The sequence below is a fragment of the Tympanuchus pallidicinctus genome, unplaced genomic scaffold (assembly GCF_026119805.1).
Source record: "Tympanuchus pallidicinctus isolate F22 unplaced genomic scaffold, pur_lepc_1.0 scaffold20, whole genome shotgun sequence".
Classification (NCBI taxonomy): Eukaryota; Metazoa; Chordata; class Aves; order Galliformes; family Phasianidae; genus Tympanuchus; species Tympanuchus pallidicinctus.
In genome coordinates this window covers 9,648,531-9,664,966 of record NW_026294722.1, presented here as the reverse complement: position 1 = coordinate 9,664,966, position 16,436 = coordinate 9,648,531, and the positions used below count along the sequence as shown (strand labels likewise).

At 56.4% G+C, this 16,436-nt stretch overlaps 2 protein-coding genes and 2 long non-coding RNA genes across 4 annotated transcripts in view; 1 reads left to right on the top strand and 3 right to left on the bottom strand.

Moving 5' to 3' along the window:
- Positions 1-15,609, top strand: part of LOC128081179 (uncharacterized) — a 123,231-nt gene extending 107,622 nt beyond the window's left edge. Inside the window, exon 3 of the long non-coding RNA XR_008207022.1 lies at positions 15,525-15,609. This is a non-coding gene — a long non-coding RNA (uncharacterized LOC128081179). The remainder of the gene's footprint in view (positions 1-15,524) is intronic.
- Positions 2,152-5,845, bottom strand: E2F1 (E2F transcription factor 1). The gene is made up of 7 exons (XM_052684149.1): positions 5,640-5,845; positions 5,245-5,335; positions 4,676-4,895; positions 4,353-4,505; positions 4,099-4,213; positions 3,814-4,006; positions 2,152-3,327 (listed from the first exon to the last, which is right to left on the bottom strand). Exons 1-7 carry the CDS (start codon positions 5,829-5,831, stop codon positions 3,080-3,082), a joined length of 1,212 nt encoding a protein of 403 aa, XP_052540109.1. The 5' UTR covers positions 5,832-5,845; the 3' UTR covers positions 2,152-3,079.
- LOC128081180 (uncharacterized) lies at positions 7,856-10,049 on the bottom strand. The gene is made up of 2 exons (XR_008207023.1): positions 9,795-10,049; positions 7,856-9,070 (listed from the first exon to the last, which is right to left on the bottom strand). It is a non-coding gene; the product is annotated as an uncharacterized LOC128081180 (long non-coding RNA).
- PXMP4 (peroxisomal membrane protein 4) lies at positions 12,331-16,284 on the bottom strand. Its single transcript, XM_052684160.1, has 4 exons — positions 16,137-16,284; positions 15,792-15,854; positions 14,790-14,988; positions 12,331-13,840 (listed from the first exon to the last, which is right to left on the bottom strand). The coding sequence occupies exons 1-4, from the start codon at positions 16,250-16,252 to the stop codon at positions 13,577-13,579; spliced, it is 642 nt and encodes a 213-aa protein (XP_052540120.1). The 5' UTR covers positions 16,253-16,284; the 3' UTR covers positions 12,331-13,576.
- Positions 16,285-16,436: the final 152 nt, after the last annotated feature.

Below are 16,436 nucleotides of genomic sequence, written 5' to 3'. Positions count from 1 at the left end.
CGGCGCGCTCCCGCCTACCCTCACAGAACGGTCCCGCAGCCGCCCGGCAACTTTGCCTCGGCGCAAAGCCCGCCCCAGCGGCGCTTCGATTGGTCGCGCTCGGTGATTGGCATCTCAGAATCGCGCCTGTGATTGGCGGAGAGGAAAGAGGCGGGCCGGGGCGGTGCTGCGGAAAGCGCGGAGGCGGCGGTTGCCACAGTGTCGGCGGGGACGCGGTCGGCACTGCGCGGGTCCGGCAGGTTCGGGGCGGCCGCAGTGCAGTTCCAGTTGGCCCAGTCAAGTCTCAGTTGGCTCCGCGTGTCCCTGGGGCAGCCTCAGTTGACTCAGTATGGCCCCAGTGTCGCAGTGAGGGTTCAGGGCAGCCCTAGTCACCCTGGTGCGGCCACAGTTGGCTCAGTACAACCTCAGAGCGGTCCCAATGAGGCCTCAGTGCAGCACCACTGTGGTGCCAGCGAGCCCATAATGCAGCCCCAGTTGGCTCAGTACGACCCCACGGGGGTCCCCATGCAGCCCCAGTTGCCCCACAGCAGCTCTGGGGGCCATGGCCACAGACTGGGCACAGCCAGGATATCTCCAGGTTCTGAGAAAGGCTGCAGGGGTTCAGCAGAGGACCCCATGATGCCTCCCCTAGGTGTGCGGTCCCCTCAGCTGTGCCGCCTGGGCAGAGCAGGGCACAACAACACAGCTGGGCACAAGTCAGTGGAGCTCTTCGTGGTGCCTCATGCATAAATGATGCCGTGCTTCACCTCCCCACGTTGTTTGCTCTCCGCAGAAATGCAAATGGGCTTCAGAAGGTGAAGTATTGGATCCTGTCACGATGCAGAGTGCACAGCTCCTCGGCTGTCCCATACGGGGGCAGAGCCAGGCTCCCTCCCACCCTGCAGGGCTGAGGGGCCACGCTCACTACATCCCTTGTGCTTGTCAGAAATGAGAACTCCTACACGAGCTCTCAGCTCCTTCCCCAGCAATCCAAAATAGAAGCGGGGAAGCCCTTCAGCTGCACTGTGACTCATCCTCGGGACACAGCAGTTATTTTTGCAGCACAGAGCAGCCGATGCAGTGCTCTGGAGATGGGCTGCGTGGCACACGGGGACATGATCCGTCCCTGCTCTGCTAGGAGTGGGTATGCCAGGGCTCTGCTCCGTGCTGGTGGTCGTTTGCTCTCACGCTGGGTAATGGAGGAGCTGTGCTGTTGCTATGGGTCAGCTGTTGCAGGGAAAAGCAGTGCTGCCCCCACTCACTGCAGCCAGCAGCAAGGCAGGCGGGATCCCTGCCTTATGTAAAGCACGGAGCCAACACCAGGAGGGGATAAATATTCACTCTACACTTGCATGTCCGCCCAGGCTGGGTTTGGCAGCCAAGTGCTCCCAGCTGGGGTTGGTTTCTCAGCAAACATCCCTGAACCTTCACAATGGATTCCTATCTGTGCAACCTGCCACTTCCCAGGGCTCAACCAGCCCCCAGCAGCTGCCCCTTCTGCAAGTGGGAGAGGAGGTGGCTAAGGATGCTCCATGGCCACCAGCATCTTCAGAACCACAGGGCAGGGGAGGGACCAGCACATGCCCAGATGTAAAGCACCCCTTCAGCCCACACCCAGCTTACAGCTCAGCCCCAGGAGCCACGAGGACACTGTGTCTATCTCAGTGGGGCCACATGTGGCACAGCCCCAAACTGGACTCCAAACTGCTCTAAAGCCTGAGCAAGAACAGAGGGGTTATGCAATGCAAGCTGGAGTGAAATATTTATCAGAGTTTAAACAAGTAACACGCAGGAAGCCAGGCAGAAAGAAAGAGGAGTGATGGACAAAGAGGGGAAGGAAGTGGCTCATCTCTTCCCACCAACAGGATGGGGCACAGCTGCCCTCAGCCCCACTCCAGGGCTGTCCCCACTGTTCTGACCATGTGCCACTGTCCCCAGCCCCCCAGGGACACCCCACTGTCTCCCAGCACCCACGCTGGGTGGAATACCCGCCTGGGGCTGAGGCTGTGTCACCACCCTGGGAGATGAGCACCAAAGTGCTTCCTGCAGGCTCTGAAAGCACCACCGCTGCATTTCAAGTTAAAAGTTAACCTCAAAGGCCTTATTTGTTCGGGTGCAGGCAGTATCTCAGCTCCCCACTGTGTGAAGCCCAGTCCCAAAGTGAAGACCACAGTCAGTAGAAACCTTTATTAAACACGAAGCTCAGCAGAACACAAGCTTGTTAAAGGCATTAAGTGAAAGTGCGGCTCCAGCCTGGCCTGAAGGCCCCTCCATCCTCCCCACAGCCCTTTGGAGCCACGGAGGAGGAAACAAACCCAAAATACACTCAGCCTGAAGGGCTGCACAGGAAATTAGAGAGAAAGCCTGGAGACAACATTTGGTCCTCATTGGAGCTTGGGGGTGCACATGTTCCCCATCTTCACACATCCTGGGACACCCCCAGCTCGCCCCGTCGCTCTTCCCACAGCCATCTGATGCATGTAGCTCTGGGGCCAGCACACCCTGCCGGGACCCCCCTCCTGCACCACCTCCCCCCGCTCCCACTCCCGCCTCCTGGGAGAGCCCCTCATGGCATAAATAATAAATAAATACCCCGCGCTCTGCCGGCACGGTGCCACCCTGCAGAGCTGGCCCTTCCCAGCACAAGGAAACCTCCAGGCAAACCCCCACACCACCACATACCCCCCCCAACCCCTCCCGGGAAACTAAACGCTGTCCCCAGGGAACAATAATAAATTAATCTGATCTATACACAGGACTGCTTAAAGCTCTGCCATGGGCACCCTGCGGCTGGCCCGCAGTGAGGGGCACCCAATGGGGACCCCTTGCTCCCCAGCATCCTCCTCCTGGGACAGGAGCAGCCCCCTGTGAGGGCTCAAGCACCAAGCTGGGCTCTGTCCCATCGCGGCGCAGAGATGCCAGAAGGGAAGGAAGAAAATATTGCAGAGGGGACGGATGGAGGGGGCCCCAGAGCTGCTGCAGCACAGGGACCCAAGGAAGGCACCAGAGCCACGCCAAGGCACAGGGCACCATGTGGCTGTCCTCAGCCCTGCCCACATTTCCTTGGCAGTGGGGCAGCTTCAGAAATCAGGACAGAACCTCAGAAGTCCAAGTGCGTGAAGTCCCCAAAGTCACAGTCAAAGAGCTCACTGATGCCCTCACCATCCTCCAGGCCGAAGTGGTAATCCTGTGGCTGTGGTGGCGACAGTGCAATGAACTCATCCGCCAGGAAGCCCGACAAATCGTCCTTGCCCTGCTCCAGGAGTGTGTCCACGGAGGCCAGCGGCGACAAGCTCACGTCCTCCGTGGGGCACTTGGAGGGCAGCGCTGTGCCTGGCAGCAGTGCCTCTGTGGGGACAGACCGTGGCTGTCAGCCCCACAGCACACACCAGAACAGCAGAATTGCTGTGCTCTGAGCCACTGAGGCCATGCAGATTGCACACAAAGCATTGGGAGAGCTCAGAAACATTCAGGCCAACCGGGCAGCATGACCCAGACCATCTGTTGAGTGGTGGGACGAAGAGGGACAGTGTCCTTTCCTAAGCAGAAAGCTCCAGGGCTGCCTCTGCCAAGCTTGGGTAGAAGCAAAGCCGACAGCTGGGTGGATCACAGAATATCCCAATTTGGAAGGGACTCACTTATAAAGATCATTGAGTCCAGCTACTTGGCACTGCATGATGTGAGCATGGAGGCCGGGCTGCCCCTAACACACAGCCAAGAGCTCAGTTCTGTGCTTCATGCAGCCCTTTTCGCTCATGCTTCTGGTCATGACAGTGTCCCCACGCCACAGCCCCAGCACTGCCCTCATCCCATTCCCATCCCCATCTTGCTCACCAGCCAGCAGCATGTTCACATCCTGGACAGGATGCAGGAGCGGGGAGGCTCTCTGCTGCGATGAGCCAGGGGACAACTCTTCAGCAGGTGCCTTGAAGGGGCTCTTGACAGGGCTGCAGACCCCTGAGCTGTCCTCGGGGCAGAGGAACACATCGATGGGGCCCTGAGTGCTTTTCACAGAGACCTGGAAAGCCTGGGGACAAGAGGGACAGCTGGGACACGGAGTGCCGAGGCGGAGTTGTACCAAGGGCTGTGCAGACCCACGGGGGGGACTGGGAAACTCACCTCTGCCGGGTCTGAGACTTGCAGCTGGGTCTCTGGGGGTGCCTTGATAACCATCACCATTTGCTCAGAAGGGTCCACGATGCTCCGGAGGTCCTGGCAGGTGACATAGGCTGCGGTGTGGTGGGTCAAGGAGCAGACACAGGGACACATTCACACACAAAACCCCAAACAGTGACCGTAGGTGCCGGTGGGGCTCCATTCCCTGCACTTCTCCAGCCCAGCCAGCCCCATCCAGGCCCCGCACCGAAGGATATTGCTGGTTGGAGGGATCCTCAGTGAGCAGCCGCAGCTGCACCGTGCATGTCTGGATGAGATCGTCCAGCTGCCGCTCGGCCGCCTGCAGATCCCGCAGCTCCTTCTCCAGCAGTCGCTGTCGGCTGGAAGCCCCCACGGCCACCTGGCTGCCCCTGGGATACACAGGGCCGTCACCCCCAGCACAAACATCCCAGTGCTGCCATCACCGCCTGACCTCAGGGTGGGACCCGGCCACCAGCACTGCTCTGAGCTTTGCCCTCCCTCCTCCACCCTACACCCAACCCCGGTGGCTCCTGTGTTTCCTCCCATCCTGGGGACATACAGCCACTGGATGTTGTTCTTGGACTTCTTGGTGATGAGCTGGATGCCCTCCAGGACATTGGTGATGTCGTAGATGCGCCTCTTCTGCACCTTCAGCACCTCAGCCGCCCAGTTGAGGTCCACCACACCATCGGGGGATTGGCTGAGCAGCTCCAGGAAGCGCTTGGTGGTGAGGTTCAGAGAGGTTTCATAGCGGGATTTCTCCCCGGGAGACTTTGTCCCTGTTGGGGACAGGTGCAGGATTCAGTTGCGGGGCCCAGGACAGCCCCAGCACCAACACCGCCACACCTTGCAGGTGAGCAGCACCCCAACATCTGCTGTCTGGGGGGGAAGCTCGGGGGATAGGCGCTGTGGGGCCCCACAACTGAGATCTGACAGCAAGCAGCCAGGCAAGGCCCGACGCTCCCAGGGGGACGGCAGATGGCAGAGGTGAAGCGGGAGGTGACGCGGCCCGTCATGAACGAAGTGACCGAGCCAGCACTGCGCCCGCAGCCGGCCGAGACGGCCGCACAGGGACGGCCGCGCCCGCAGCTCCGAGCTGGCAGCACAGCGGGGACGGCCGCGCCGTACCTCTGCCGGGGATCCGGGCCCTGCCGCGGGCCGCGGGCAGGCTCTCGGCTATGTACTGGTGATCCGTCTCCAAGTTCAGCTTCCGCTTCACCTGCGGGACAGGGCCTCCTCAGCGCGGGGAAGCGGAACGCACCGCGGCGGCAGGCCCGGCCCCGGCCTCCTGGGGCAGCCCCGTGCAGCGGCGCGGGCGCGCGGGCGGAAGGCGGTCCCGGCGGCGGCTTCCGGAGCGGCGGTGCCCCGCGGGGCCGGGCCCTAACGCGGGGCCGGGCCCTGATGGGGGGCCGCTCCCGCCAGCCGTCTCGCGTGGGCACCGCGCGGCCCGGCCCCGCCCGGCGGCTCGCGCCACCCTGGGAGGCCCCGCCGCCCCCCGCTCCCTCCCCCGTCCCGCGGGTTACCGGCGGGCGGCCCAGCGCGGGGCGGCGCGGCGCGGGGCCGGGACGGGAGGGCTGCGGCGTGGCGAAGAGCAGAAGGTCGGCGTCGGGGCGGCAGCCGCCCGCGGGCTCCTCGGAGGCCGAGACGATGAGGAGGTGCGGGGAGGCGCCGCCCAGCAGCGCCGCCAGCCCCGCCGCGCCGCCCGCCGTAGCCATGGCTCAGGTGACGGGCGGCGCGGGGCGCGGGGCCGCGGCCGGGGCGGGGGCGCGGCCCATGCCGGGCGCGGGGCCGCTCCGCGCCGCGCCGCCGCCGGGCTGTCCCGCGCTCCGGCCCCGCGCGCCTTTGCGCGCCAAATCCTTTTTGCCGCGAAAGCGGCGCCAACCTCCCCGCGCCCTCCCATTGGCTGCGCCCTCCGCCGAGCGCCGAGGCGGGGGTGCGGGGGCGCCATCCGATTGGTCGAGGTAGCCGGAGGGAGGGGCGCTACCGGTCGCCCATTGGTCCAGGGCGGCGGCGGCGGACGCGCTGACAGGCGGCCAATCAGAACGGCCGCGCCGAGGCAGGGGCCAATCAGGAGGCGGCTCAGGGACGCGGCCGTGGCGCCGCGTGGGTGAGGAGCGCGGCGGGGCCTTAAAGGGGCCGAGGGTATCGCGGAGCTGCGCTGCGTGGGGCCACGCTGGGACGGGGTCTGCGGCACTGGGCGCTTCCTGCGCTCCTGGCCTAGAGTTGGTCGCGAGGCCGGCGGGGCTGAGCTGCGTGTCCGTGGCGGTGCCGGTGCTGGCAGGGCGCGGCGCGACAGGGCAGGGCAGCCGATTCCCCCACGCGGGACGTGGCGTGGGCGGCTCCCGCCGTCGGCATCCCCGCGTGCGGGGCGCTGATAACCTCCGTGCGTGAGGAGACGGAACCATAAGGGAGAACGTAGCCAAGCCCAAAGGGACGTAAATACCCTCCACCCCCACCACTCCTCAGCTCCCGGTACAGTGGGTCCGGAGGAAGCGCTGAGGCCGCGGCGGGGCTGTTGGGCTCAGCGGGAGGTGCCTCTGCTTTAAGGAATGTCGCGAACTTCGAGGGATGTTTTGCTGCTGGTTCCGCCTGTGGCTGCCGCGGGGCAGCGCTAAGACCACGGCCGAACCCTCCGCAAGCGAAGAGCAAACGGCAGCACCGTTCAGCTTGGCGGAGATGAGTACAGTTAATTAACGTTTGGTCCTTGTGATATCCACACACCGGTCGCGGGAATATCCCCGTTACCGAGCAGCACAAGCAGCAGTTACACGCCAGATGCGGGCTCGTTGGTGTCTCCCCACCCGGATCCCACCCGCACCGGCTGCGGGGCCGTTCCGGGGCCGCGGGCTGCAGCTGCCGCACCAGCTGCTCCCACCGCGCTCACAAAGGCCGGGGCAGCTGGGGGCACGCGGCCTGCAGCCCGGGGTTTGTTTTATTTCCCCCCCCCCCTCATTCATGCTGTAGTTTATGCAGGGGGAGCGAGCTACCCTCCCCCCCCCCCCCCCCATGCCAATTCTCCGAGGCTTTCAGCTCTTGTGGCACTGGAAAAAGGGCAGATGCAAAGACAAATGAAAGGCAAAACTGTCACTGCAACAAATGCTGGGGGAAACGAGGGCTTTTCCTGTGTTCGGATGAATCCCACCTGGCACAGCTGCGGGCTGCCATAAGCTGCCACGTTGTGCTGAGCTCTGATAGCTGCCAACACTGCAGCACAACTCCTCTGGGGATGGGGGGTCAGAGGGCTCTGCAAGCTGCAGACTTGGCCAAAATTATCCTGCCGTGGTCATGTTTATGGGCTGTCTGTGGGTCTCTGAGGTCATACATGGTCATCTTGTGGTGGTGGGAGCATGCAGGGGAACTGGGATGATGCAAATTGCTCAGAGCATAGGGCTGGACTCCAACCATCGCTGCCTTAACCTCAGGAAGGGTTTTTTCACAGCACTGTGCCTGGCTTACTGCTGGGACACATTCAGCATCTCCAGACTGCTTCTTTGAATTCCCACAGAGGGACCCAACCCCTCATCCCTGTCCTGGCTTCTTTCCCGTTGGAACAGTGTTTCAGGTTTAGGGATCTGATTCATTGCTCCTAAAGGTGAACCATTTTTGGTTGGGAGAGCCTTGTGTGGGTCAGACCACGTGCTGGATGAGGCCGGAGGGGCTATGCAGACATAGGAAGTGCTCACAAGGCTTACACATCCCTTGTGTGTGCAGCTGAATGAAGATACAGGTTCTGCATGTGTCTGTGCTGTTAGCTGTGCCAGAAGCACATTTATTGTCCTTGTCATCTGCAGCTCGATCTGGCTTCCAGCAGTTCACCATACAGTCTGTGCTGAGCTGCTGCTCCAGCACGGCCACATCCACGTAGGAGATGGCACAGCTGGATCCTGCTTCCCAAGAGTTAGGAGCTGTTCCTTTCATTGCATTATTATACAGAGCACTAGGGCAGCAATTTTGCTCCCAGGACAGCAGCTATCGCCTTGGCTGCTTTACTTCCTTCTCTCTTCCAGTGGTATCCAATATTGAAACTCAGTATTAACCTGCAGTCCCAAGGTGAGGGCAGCAGGGGCACGGAAGCTGCTCATCCACCAAACCAAGACAGCTCTGTCCATAGCCTGTAAGTCAGTTCAAGTCACTGCCTGCCTCCCAGCTGAGCTGCTGAAAGCTGCTCCATCCCACCAGGCTCTCTGGCTGCCTTCAGCCCAGGGCACTGGCTTACAAGGGAAGAATAGGACAGGACATCTTCTGCAGAGCCATCCAGGAGCACGTTTGGAGAAAAACCTCTCCTTCTGTGCTTCATACAGCAGTGTGTTTGGACTCTGTGGCTTCACCCAGCCTGAGCTCACTTCCCAGCAGGTGCACGGCGCAGCCATTGGCACTGCAAAGCCAGAGGGTGGGAGAGGCACCAGCTCAGATCTTCACCTGGGAAAGAAATATGGCCTGGTGCAATACGAAGGGAAAAACAAACATCTGAAGATAAGGCTGAAATCATCTCCCAGGTGTTGGTCTGGCTTCTCCCAGGGCTGATGATGGACCCCTCCCTGAGGTGCTCCTGGAGCTCCTCACTCAGGGCTGCCTTTATCTCCACTGCCACAGCTCTCACCTCTACCACATATCTCCTCTGTAGCGCTCGGCTTTGAAGCAGCACCTGAATCATTTGCATGTGTGCTTCTGTTCCTTAGCTAATGGGAGAGGCACACTCGGGCTCGTGTCCTTTTGAACAGTTGCATGCTCTGAGAGCACCTGCACGTGTCAGAGACAGGCTGCAAGGCACCGGGGAGCAGTTTGCCTTCTAACCACATCAGCCCACACTGACTTCTCAGGCTGCAGTGCAAGAGTTCATTCAAGTCGTGTTCATTCCTGAGTTCATCCAGTTTGCACACGTTGCCAGTTGTCCATCCCAGCCCCAGTTTGACCTGCTGAGATGCAGCTCCTGGATTACACAGCAATTATGGACCTAAAATAGACACAGTGAAACCAAAAGCAAAGGCAACAACCCCCGTGTTACAAAGCGCTTGTTATTCCCCTCCTCATTGCCAGCCTCACAAGGAAAGGAGAGAGCTGAAAATTCTAAGTAAGGAAAAAAGTCAACTCCTCCAACAATCTGGTGTGAACATACAGGTTGAAAACTCAAGATTAGCGCCCCCAAAATATTAACAGCAGCAGACAGACATTACGCTGCATGGCATTGTGCCTGGTTTTCTCTCCTTATCTGCTGGATTGCAAAACCAGCAACAGAAAATGGAAGCCAGTCTGCTCAGGTTGGTGTGATCCGAACAAACACCACCTGGCAAATAGGAAACAGCACACAGCTTGGGATGGTATCCAAAGGTCAGATTTGTGCTGACGCAGTGAAAATGGGCTTCATCATACCGGCTTCTTCTCAGAGAGGGTATCTGTAGTGGTTACCAGTACCCTACTGGCACCAGGCAGCTCCCAATGGGATGCAGGGTGCTGCTCTCAGTCTGCTCTGGGAGGCAGAGAACATCCCCTCCCTTCTGCTCCCACCCAGCTCGGTTTAGAGCTTAAACCTCCCTACCAGGGCAAGGAAGCCTTGCAGCACCGATACCAAAGTTCTGCAGTTTTCCTTTCAGATTTCCCCTTCTCCTTAACCCTCAACTGAAAGGATCAGATGCAGTACCTCAGCCAAACCAAATATCACACACCCATTGAGCTTTCACCTTTGTTAAACAATAAAGCTGTCCTGGGGTTGGTTTTTCAGTAACCCTGAAGAAGAGCAGTAATGTAGGAGCTGTTTTCCAAAGTGAAGTGAAGCACAGCACGTACACCAGGGCAGCACGCAGTGCTGTAAATAACCTCAAGCTTGCTTTGTTTGCTCATAAAATAAATGATTAATAGCTCAGGATAGTCAGTCTGTTATTGGAGGCTGGGTGAAAACTTTTGATCAGTTCCATTCATTAACCTTTAAAATTACCTCTGCAAAAAGAGACTTGAAATGTGAAGGAGAAGCACGGTTTCAAAACCAACACTCTACTTTTATCCACAGCTCTGTGTTTGGCAAGCTGAGCTGAACACTGAGATGCTGTGTCCCTCTTTAGAGCACTCAGCATCTCAGAGTCGGGTGCCTGGGAAGAAATAACGGGGCAAAATAAGGCTGATGTAGACAAAAGCATGTTCATCTTAACATTCAAAACCATTGGGGCTGGGGGAAAAATGTTACTCCCTTTGTGATGTGTGAGCGCGTGGCCGATTTGCAGGTGGCTTCCCAACTGCCTCTTTATTCCTTTTGGTTTTAATGCTAATAAAAAAAAAAAGGAACACAAACGGGGGCTCAGCTCCTCACACAATGCGCTGGGGGAGGGCAGGGAGTTGTCACTTCTGTATCCAAAAGTCTGACTCAGACAAATTACTTCTAGTTCACTTCTTTACTACACGCCGGCATTGTTCCAACACATCGGCAGCAGAAGGGCTCCATCCCCAGCTATCTGGTCACAGGAACAGCGATGCGCACCGATGTCGTTAAAGAACCGTTCCAATTACTTCCCTGGGGAAAGAAGTGACTTGCAGCTTAACGTCCTGCCCGCGCGCAGCGGGAACACAAACCGTCCCAAAGAGCAGCTGATGGCTGCTGCTGCACAGCCCCTGCCCTGGGATGAGCTGTGGTTTGTTTTGTAGGGACAGCAGCTGGGTCCTGGGTCACAAGTACAGATGGTTGGAGCCTCAGGAGCAATTTGCTTTGAAAGTGACGTTGGGAAGAGATTTGCAGGAGGAAAAGAGCATCAGAAGCAAGGATGACTGATGGCTGCTGTTATCAGGTTGATCCTAGAGCGCTGCTATTGGCTTCGTTCTGCCATCTAGAGAGCATGGAGGTACTGCGATGGGGCTGGGGCGGCCAGCAGGGACAGGGAGGTGATCGTCCCTCTCTACTCTGACCTCGTGAGACCAATCTGGAGTGCTGAGTCCAGGTTTGGAGCCCCAGAAACAAGAAAGACAGAGCTGTTGGAGAGGGTCCAGAGCAGAGCCGCAGAGATGAGCAGGGGACTGGAGCAGCTCCCTACAAAGACAGGCTGAGGGAGCTGGGCTTGTTCAGCCTGGAGAAAAGAAGGCTGCAGGGTGACCTCACTGCAGCCTTCAGTACCTAAAGGGAGCCTACAGACAGGAGGGGAATCTTTGAAAGGGTTGATAACAGCAGGACAAGGGGAAATGGTTTGAAGTTGAGGGAGGGAAGGTTGAGGTTGGATGTCAGGGGGAAGTGGAGAGGAGCTGAAACAGCTGCCCAGAAGACCCTGAGCATTGGAGGTGTTCAAGGCCAGGTTGGATGGGGCCCTGGGCAGCCTGGGCTGGTGTAAATGGGGAGGTTGGTGGCCCTGCATGTGACAGGGGGTTGGAGCTTCATGATCCTTGAGGTCCCTTCCAACCCTGGCCATTCTGTGATTCTGCGATTGAAGGGGCACAGCAGATCCTGACCCTTTGCAGAGCCAGAGAGGTGCTGCACAAGCACTGTGTGACCGCAGCCGTAACACAACTACCAGCAGAAGCACAGCAGTCCACATTTAAGAGAATCAGAAGCCTTTCTCCAGGAATGGCAGCAGTAGGGTCAAAAGGTTGCAAACCTTAACAGACAACAGCTCACAGGGCCAGCCTGCAGGGGGCTGTGCTCCAATTACACAAAGATTTGTTAGTCTGATGGTTTCACGAAGAAACTTTCAAGCCATAGCCCTTGAGTTCTAGAATGGTCTTCTCAAACCCTATCAAAAGATCCCATCTTATTTAATCCAATATAAAGATTGGATGCAGTGCTGCTTCAGACCTCCACCAGTGGAGCCAGGGCATGATATTTATAAAGAAATCAGAACTGAGCTACAGTTCCATCTGTACTTCAATCTTTAAGTTCATCTACACCAAGAAAGGGAAGATTTCACTCTCCCCCTTGTTGACACAGAACATGAAAATATAAAGGCCAAAGCAGCACTGAGAAATACATAGTAGTAGGAAAAGAGCTTTAGATGAGAAGGAAAAATACCTTAAGATGGAAGGTACCACAACAAATGTACCACTCCAGTCACACAGTTGAATACAACAAACTGCTGGAGTTTGGAGGGCAAAGGAGAGACTGCAGGAGATGAAGATGAGCACCAGTGGGATTGAAAAAGGGATGTGTAAATGGAGAGCTAAAACAGGTGGTAAGAGAGGAGGAGACAAACTAGTCCTGTCTGAGACAAAAGGGCAAAATTAGAGTAAGTTGCTTTATTACTCTTATGATATCACCACATAAAACCAGCAGGTCAGGAATTATTTTAATGCACATCATTATGTGAATGGTCATACAGCAGTATCAGTAATTCATAGTGTTAACAGTTTGATGGTACCAACTTTAAAACAGCTGTTGTTCTTGATGAAATGGAGCACTTCTCAGCTGCCCAGTCGGCCCTCTGTGAAAACCCACTGTGTGCTGCTCCTGGTACTCAGCAGTGCAGTTTTAGAAGGGAGACCATTGGTACCTCCATGCTCCATGGTGCAGCAACAAGACTGCAGTAACAACAGGGACATCCAGGTCTGCTCGCAGTTAATGCACCCCACAGCTGTGGAGGGGGAATTCTGAACCTAAGAGCAACCCAGGTGATCCTCCACCAAACTGGAAGTGCTTAAGAAGTGTCACTGCTACATACAAAGAGAGTTCCATCTGAGGGCAGGCAATGTGCCTGCTTGCAAAGGAGCCTTAAGTAGCACAGGGGGTTTGGGTGTTTAGTTCAATCAGCTTTTAAAAAGCTTGATCAAAAAGTTTTAAGGAATTGCAGGGTATTAATTAGTGTGCTCTGTAGAGGAACAGATTGATCCCAAGAGCATGAGAGGAACTGAGCAAGAATATTTACAGGGCTTGTATCAGAGAGACTTCATGCTTCGATTCAGTCTCCCAGAGAGAAAACTGCAGAGGAACTCTCCTAGGGAGAACACAGCTATCCCTGCAACAGTTTGTACTGGATTTCCTGTCTTACATTGAAATCAAGAAAAAACATCCTTGCTTTCAAAACCAAGCAGGTCCCCAACTCCCATCTCACCACTACAGCGAGTGCAGTAGCACAGAAAAACCTTTCCACCTCGCAAGCATTCAGATAATGCCCAGAACATTGCATCTATTCCCCACTTACTGTCAAGTTGTCATATTAAAAGTGCTTTTTTTTTTTCTTTTTTTCTCCTTTTTGGGAAATACAATAAGCAAACAAAACCAAAGAAAAATAAGGTCTCTTGAAAAGAAGACTGATTTTACTGAAGGTTCCCAAGGCATTTACTCTCCCTGAGGCACTGTAATAAGCTTCCGTGGGGTATTTAGCAGCTCTAAACAGAGCTAACAGAAGACGAATGAGAATATTTTGATGAGGACACAAGAGGCAAATCTCCTTGATAGGTGTTAATTCAAACACATTCATCAGTCAAGGGCAAGAGAACCACCTTTTCCCTTAGCTGCTGGAAGGCACCATCCGCTCCACAGGCGTACAACGAGCTATTTGCTCTCAGGCTTTTTGTTATAAATGAGGAAGTCAGAAATGTCGTGCCACACGTTGCTGTCGTCATACAGGTAGGTCATGGAGGCCTGCAGAGAAGGCTGCAGGGTCTGCCGGTGGTACTCAAAGAGCCAGAGAACTGTTCCCCACACCAGAGCAGCAACAAGCGGGAAGGGATCCTGCCTGGGCTGTGGGATGCAGCCCTTCTCCACCGCCAGGCGAGACAGGCCAAACAGGATGCGAGACAGCAGGTACATAATGATCTGCACGGAGAGAAAAGCCAGAGAACATCAGGAGAAGAGCCTGGCTGGCAAATCTGATCAGAGAGAGCGATTCAGCTGTGATAAGCTGTGCAAGAGAGGCAGCAACAGTTCATCTCGTGTAACAGCAAACAGTCTGTAGGTTCACACATCAAACCATCTCAAACTGGAAATGTTTGTGCCTTCCCTGTCTTCTCCAAGTCCTACTGCCATGTAAGTGCTCTAGTTTAGTAAGCAAGAAATTACACCTGACGCAATAAATCTTTGCAGTTGCAGATCAGTTGCACAACTTTCATCAATGCTACCTCAGATGCTGCTGCTGATATCCACAGAGCAGCCTTGTTAGCCTGCCAAGATACAAACCCAGATCTCTGGGCGCCACCTGAAACCCGACGGAAGGTATGGTCTTAGAGAAGGGGGGTGTGCAAGTGGAACACTTGTGATTCACCTCTGCCTACATGTTTTATTGACCCACATTAAAACTGGTAACAAGCAGCTCCAAACCAAGCTTTCCCTGAGCAGCTTTTGTCAGTTTACCCCATTTAGTCAAGTGTAGCTCTGCAACCAACCGTTCTCCACACACAACAAAGCTCAAGCTTGTGGGTTTAGCTCTGCAAGCAGGCAGATTGAGCACAGTTACCACAGGGCAGAGGATGGGTGGGGTAACCCCACAGCTTTGGGTTGCCAACCTGTCCTCCTAGATGCAAGTGCAGCTCTGGAGGTTCACCAGGATGTTTAGCTCTCAAACTACAAACATCACCATGGGGGCACACAACCACCTCCAGTGTCTGAGCACAGAACAGTCAAAAAGAGAACTCTGTACAATGAGCTGTACTATAAAAGCAACGCTGCACAGGGAGAAATGGGCCAGCCTATACCAACCACTTCCTGGCACAAAACCCACCCATCTGTTAGTCTTTCTGTCAACCAAACCTTCAGCAGAGACATTTACCTGGCTGTTGATGGGATTGTTCTCACCGAACACTAACCAACCCCCAATGCAGGCTGCAAAGAAAGAATGAAATGGAATTTTTTTCCCCTGTAGTCGGGACTGCAACGCCATCAGCCCCTTGTAGGTGAACACAAAATACGCCAAGTTCCGGGAATGAGTGTACGTGGCCTGAGCAATCGATTTCAATTTCTCTCTTAAACTGAACAAAAGAAACAGAAAATTAGGAGAGCAAAAAGGCAGCATTGCCAGTGACCAGCCCGGATCTTACATGCCTCCAGCCTGCCCACCCACATCAATAGCTCTGATACCCCCCCAAAAACATCTCTAGCTTTGTGAGGGAGGAGGGATCACTGACTCTGGGTCACTCACCAGCTCTCCTCACACTCTGCATTTGTCCAATTCTACAAACAGCCAACCAGCTTCTTTTTTTTTTTTTTCTTATTAAGTTCAAATTTCTGGATAACTGGAAAGAGCCACAATGGGCACTGGTGCAGCTCTGCCCCCTGTATGAAAGCACAGACAGGAGCAGATGTCTTTAATGGCATCTGCTAATTTCTCACCTGTCCATTGCTCCTCAACAACCACTGCATGAGTGATTTAAGTTCTTTGCTATGAGAGTGGTGAGGTGCTGGAACAGCTGCCCAGAGAGGCTGTGATGCCCCGTCCATCCCTGGAGGTGTTCAAGGCCAGGTTGGATGGGGCCCTGGGCAGCCTGGGCTGCTATGAAATGGGGAGGTTGGTGGCCCTGCGTGTGGCAGGGGGTTGGAGATTCATGATCCTTGAGGTCCCTTCCAACCCTGGCCATTCTGTGATTCTATGATCAAGCAGTATGTCCATCTGTGTGCACACACAGGTTACCCTGCTCAACACAACAGTGTGCAGTGAATGCGTCTGACTTATTTTCTGTTTTCTAAACGGGGGCTCTACAGGAGCAAGGAATAACTAACGCTTGGATGGAAGCAACCCAGGGAGCAGTGCAGAAATGAAGAAGCAGGGCAGTACCTTCCACTCCTGAACAGGAAAGTCATCACCAGGGCATGCGGAGCACGAATTTTTGCTCCATACCTGCAAAAGCGAGAAGCAGAAAGATGTTTTTTGCACCAAGCTATCAAACGACCACAGATCCATTCCACCGACAGCCCGGAGGTGCTGCAGGTGCGTGCCGGCCGTTCTTTCCGGGCGGCCCGGCATCAGCACAGCGCCGCGCAATGCCGGCACACAGCAGCGGGCACGAAGAAGCCGCTCAGCCCCGGCGGCACAGCCCGCCCCGACCCCGGAGCCTTTCCGCCCCAGCCCTCGCGTGCGGGCCCGGATCTCGCAGCGTTCCCCGCCGCCCAGCTCACTCACACGGCCCCGTTGCGGAAGCCCTTGAGGACGGCGAGCGCTGCGCGGTAGCGGCGCTGCAGGAGGAGCGCGTTGATGGCGCGGAGCAGCGCAGACGGCGGAGCGGCGCCGCCCGCCATGGTGCGGCCCGGCACTCCGCAGCGCTCGGCGCGCTCGCTTCCGGGGGGCGGGGCCGCGCCCGCAGCGCGCACGGGCCGCCTGGGCTGTCCGTCAAAGCTCTCCGCCAACAGGCGGCGACATCCAGCTCGCCCTCTCGTGCCGGCAGCCAACGGCTGCCCCCGGGGAGAGGTCGGTTCCGTGCTC

Excerpts from the sequence above, each read along its gene's own strand:
- E2F1 (XM_052684149.1), bottom strand. The coding sequence starts at position 5,831 with ATGGCTACGGCGGGCGGCGCGGCGGGGCTGGCGGCGCTGCTGGGCGGC. Across the intron at positions 5,336-5,639 it reads CCGCGCTGGGCCGCCCGCCG|GTGAAGCGGAAGCTGAACTT; the intron begins GTAACCCGCGGG and ends CCTGTCCCGCAG. Across the intron at positions 4,896-5,244 it reads GGCCCGGATCCCCGGCAGAG|GGACAAAGTCTCCCGGGGAG; the intron begins GTACGGCGCGGC and ends TGTCCCCAACAG.
- PXMP4 (XM_052684160.1), bottom strand. The coding sequence starts at position 16,252 with ATGGCGGGCGGCGCCGCTCCGCCGTCTGCGCTGCTCCGCGCCATCAAC. Across the intron at positions 15,855-16,136 it reads GGCTTCCGCAACGGGGCCGT|GTATGGAGCAAAAATTCGTG; the intron begins GTGAGTGAGCTG and ends TCGCTTTTGCAG. Across the intron at positions 14,989-15,791 it reads TTCCTGTTCAGGAGTGGAAG|TTTAAGAGAGAAATTGAAAT; the intron begins GTACTGCCCTGC and ends TCTTTTGTTCAG.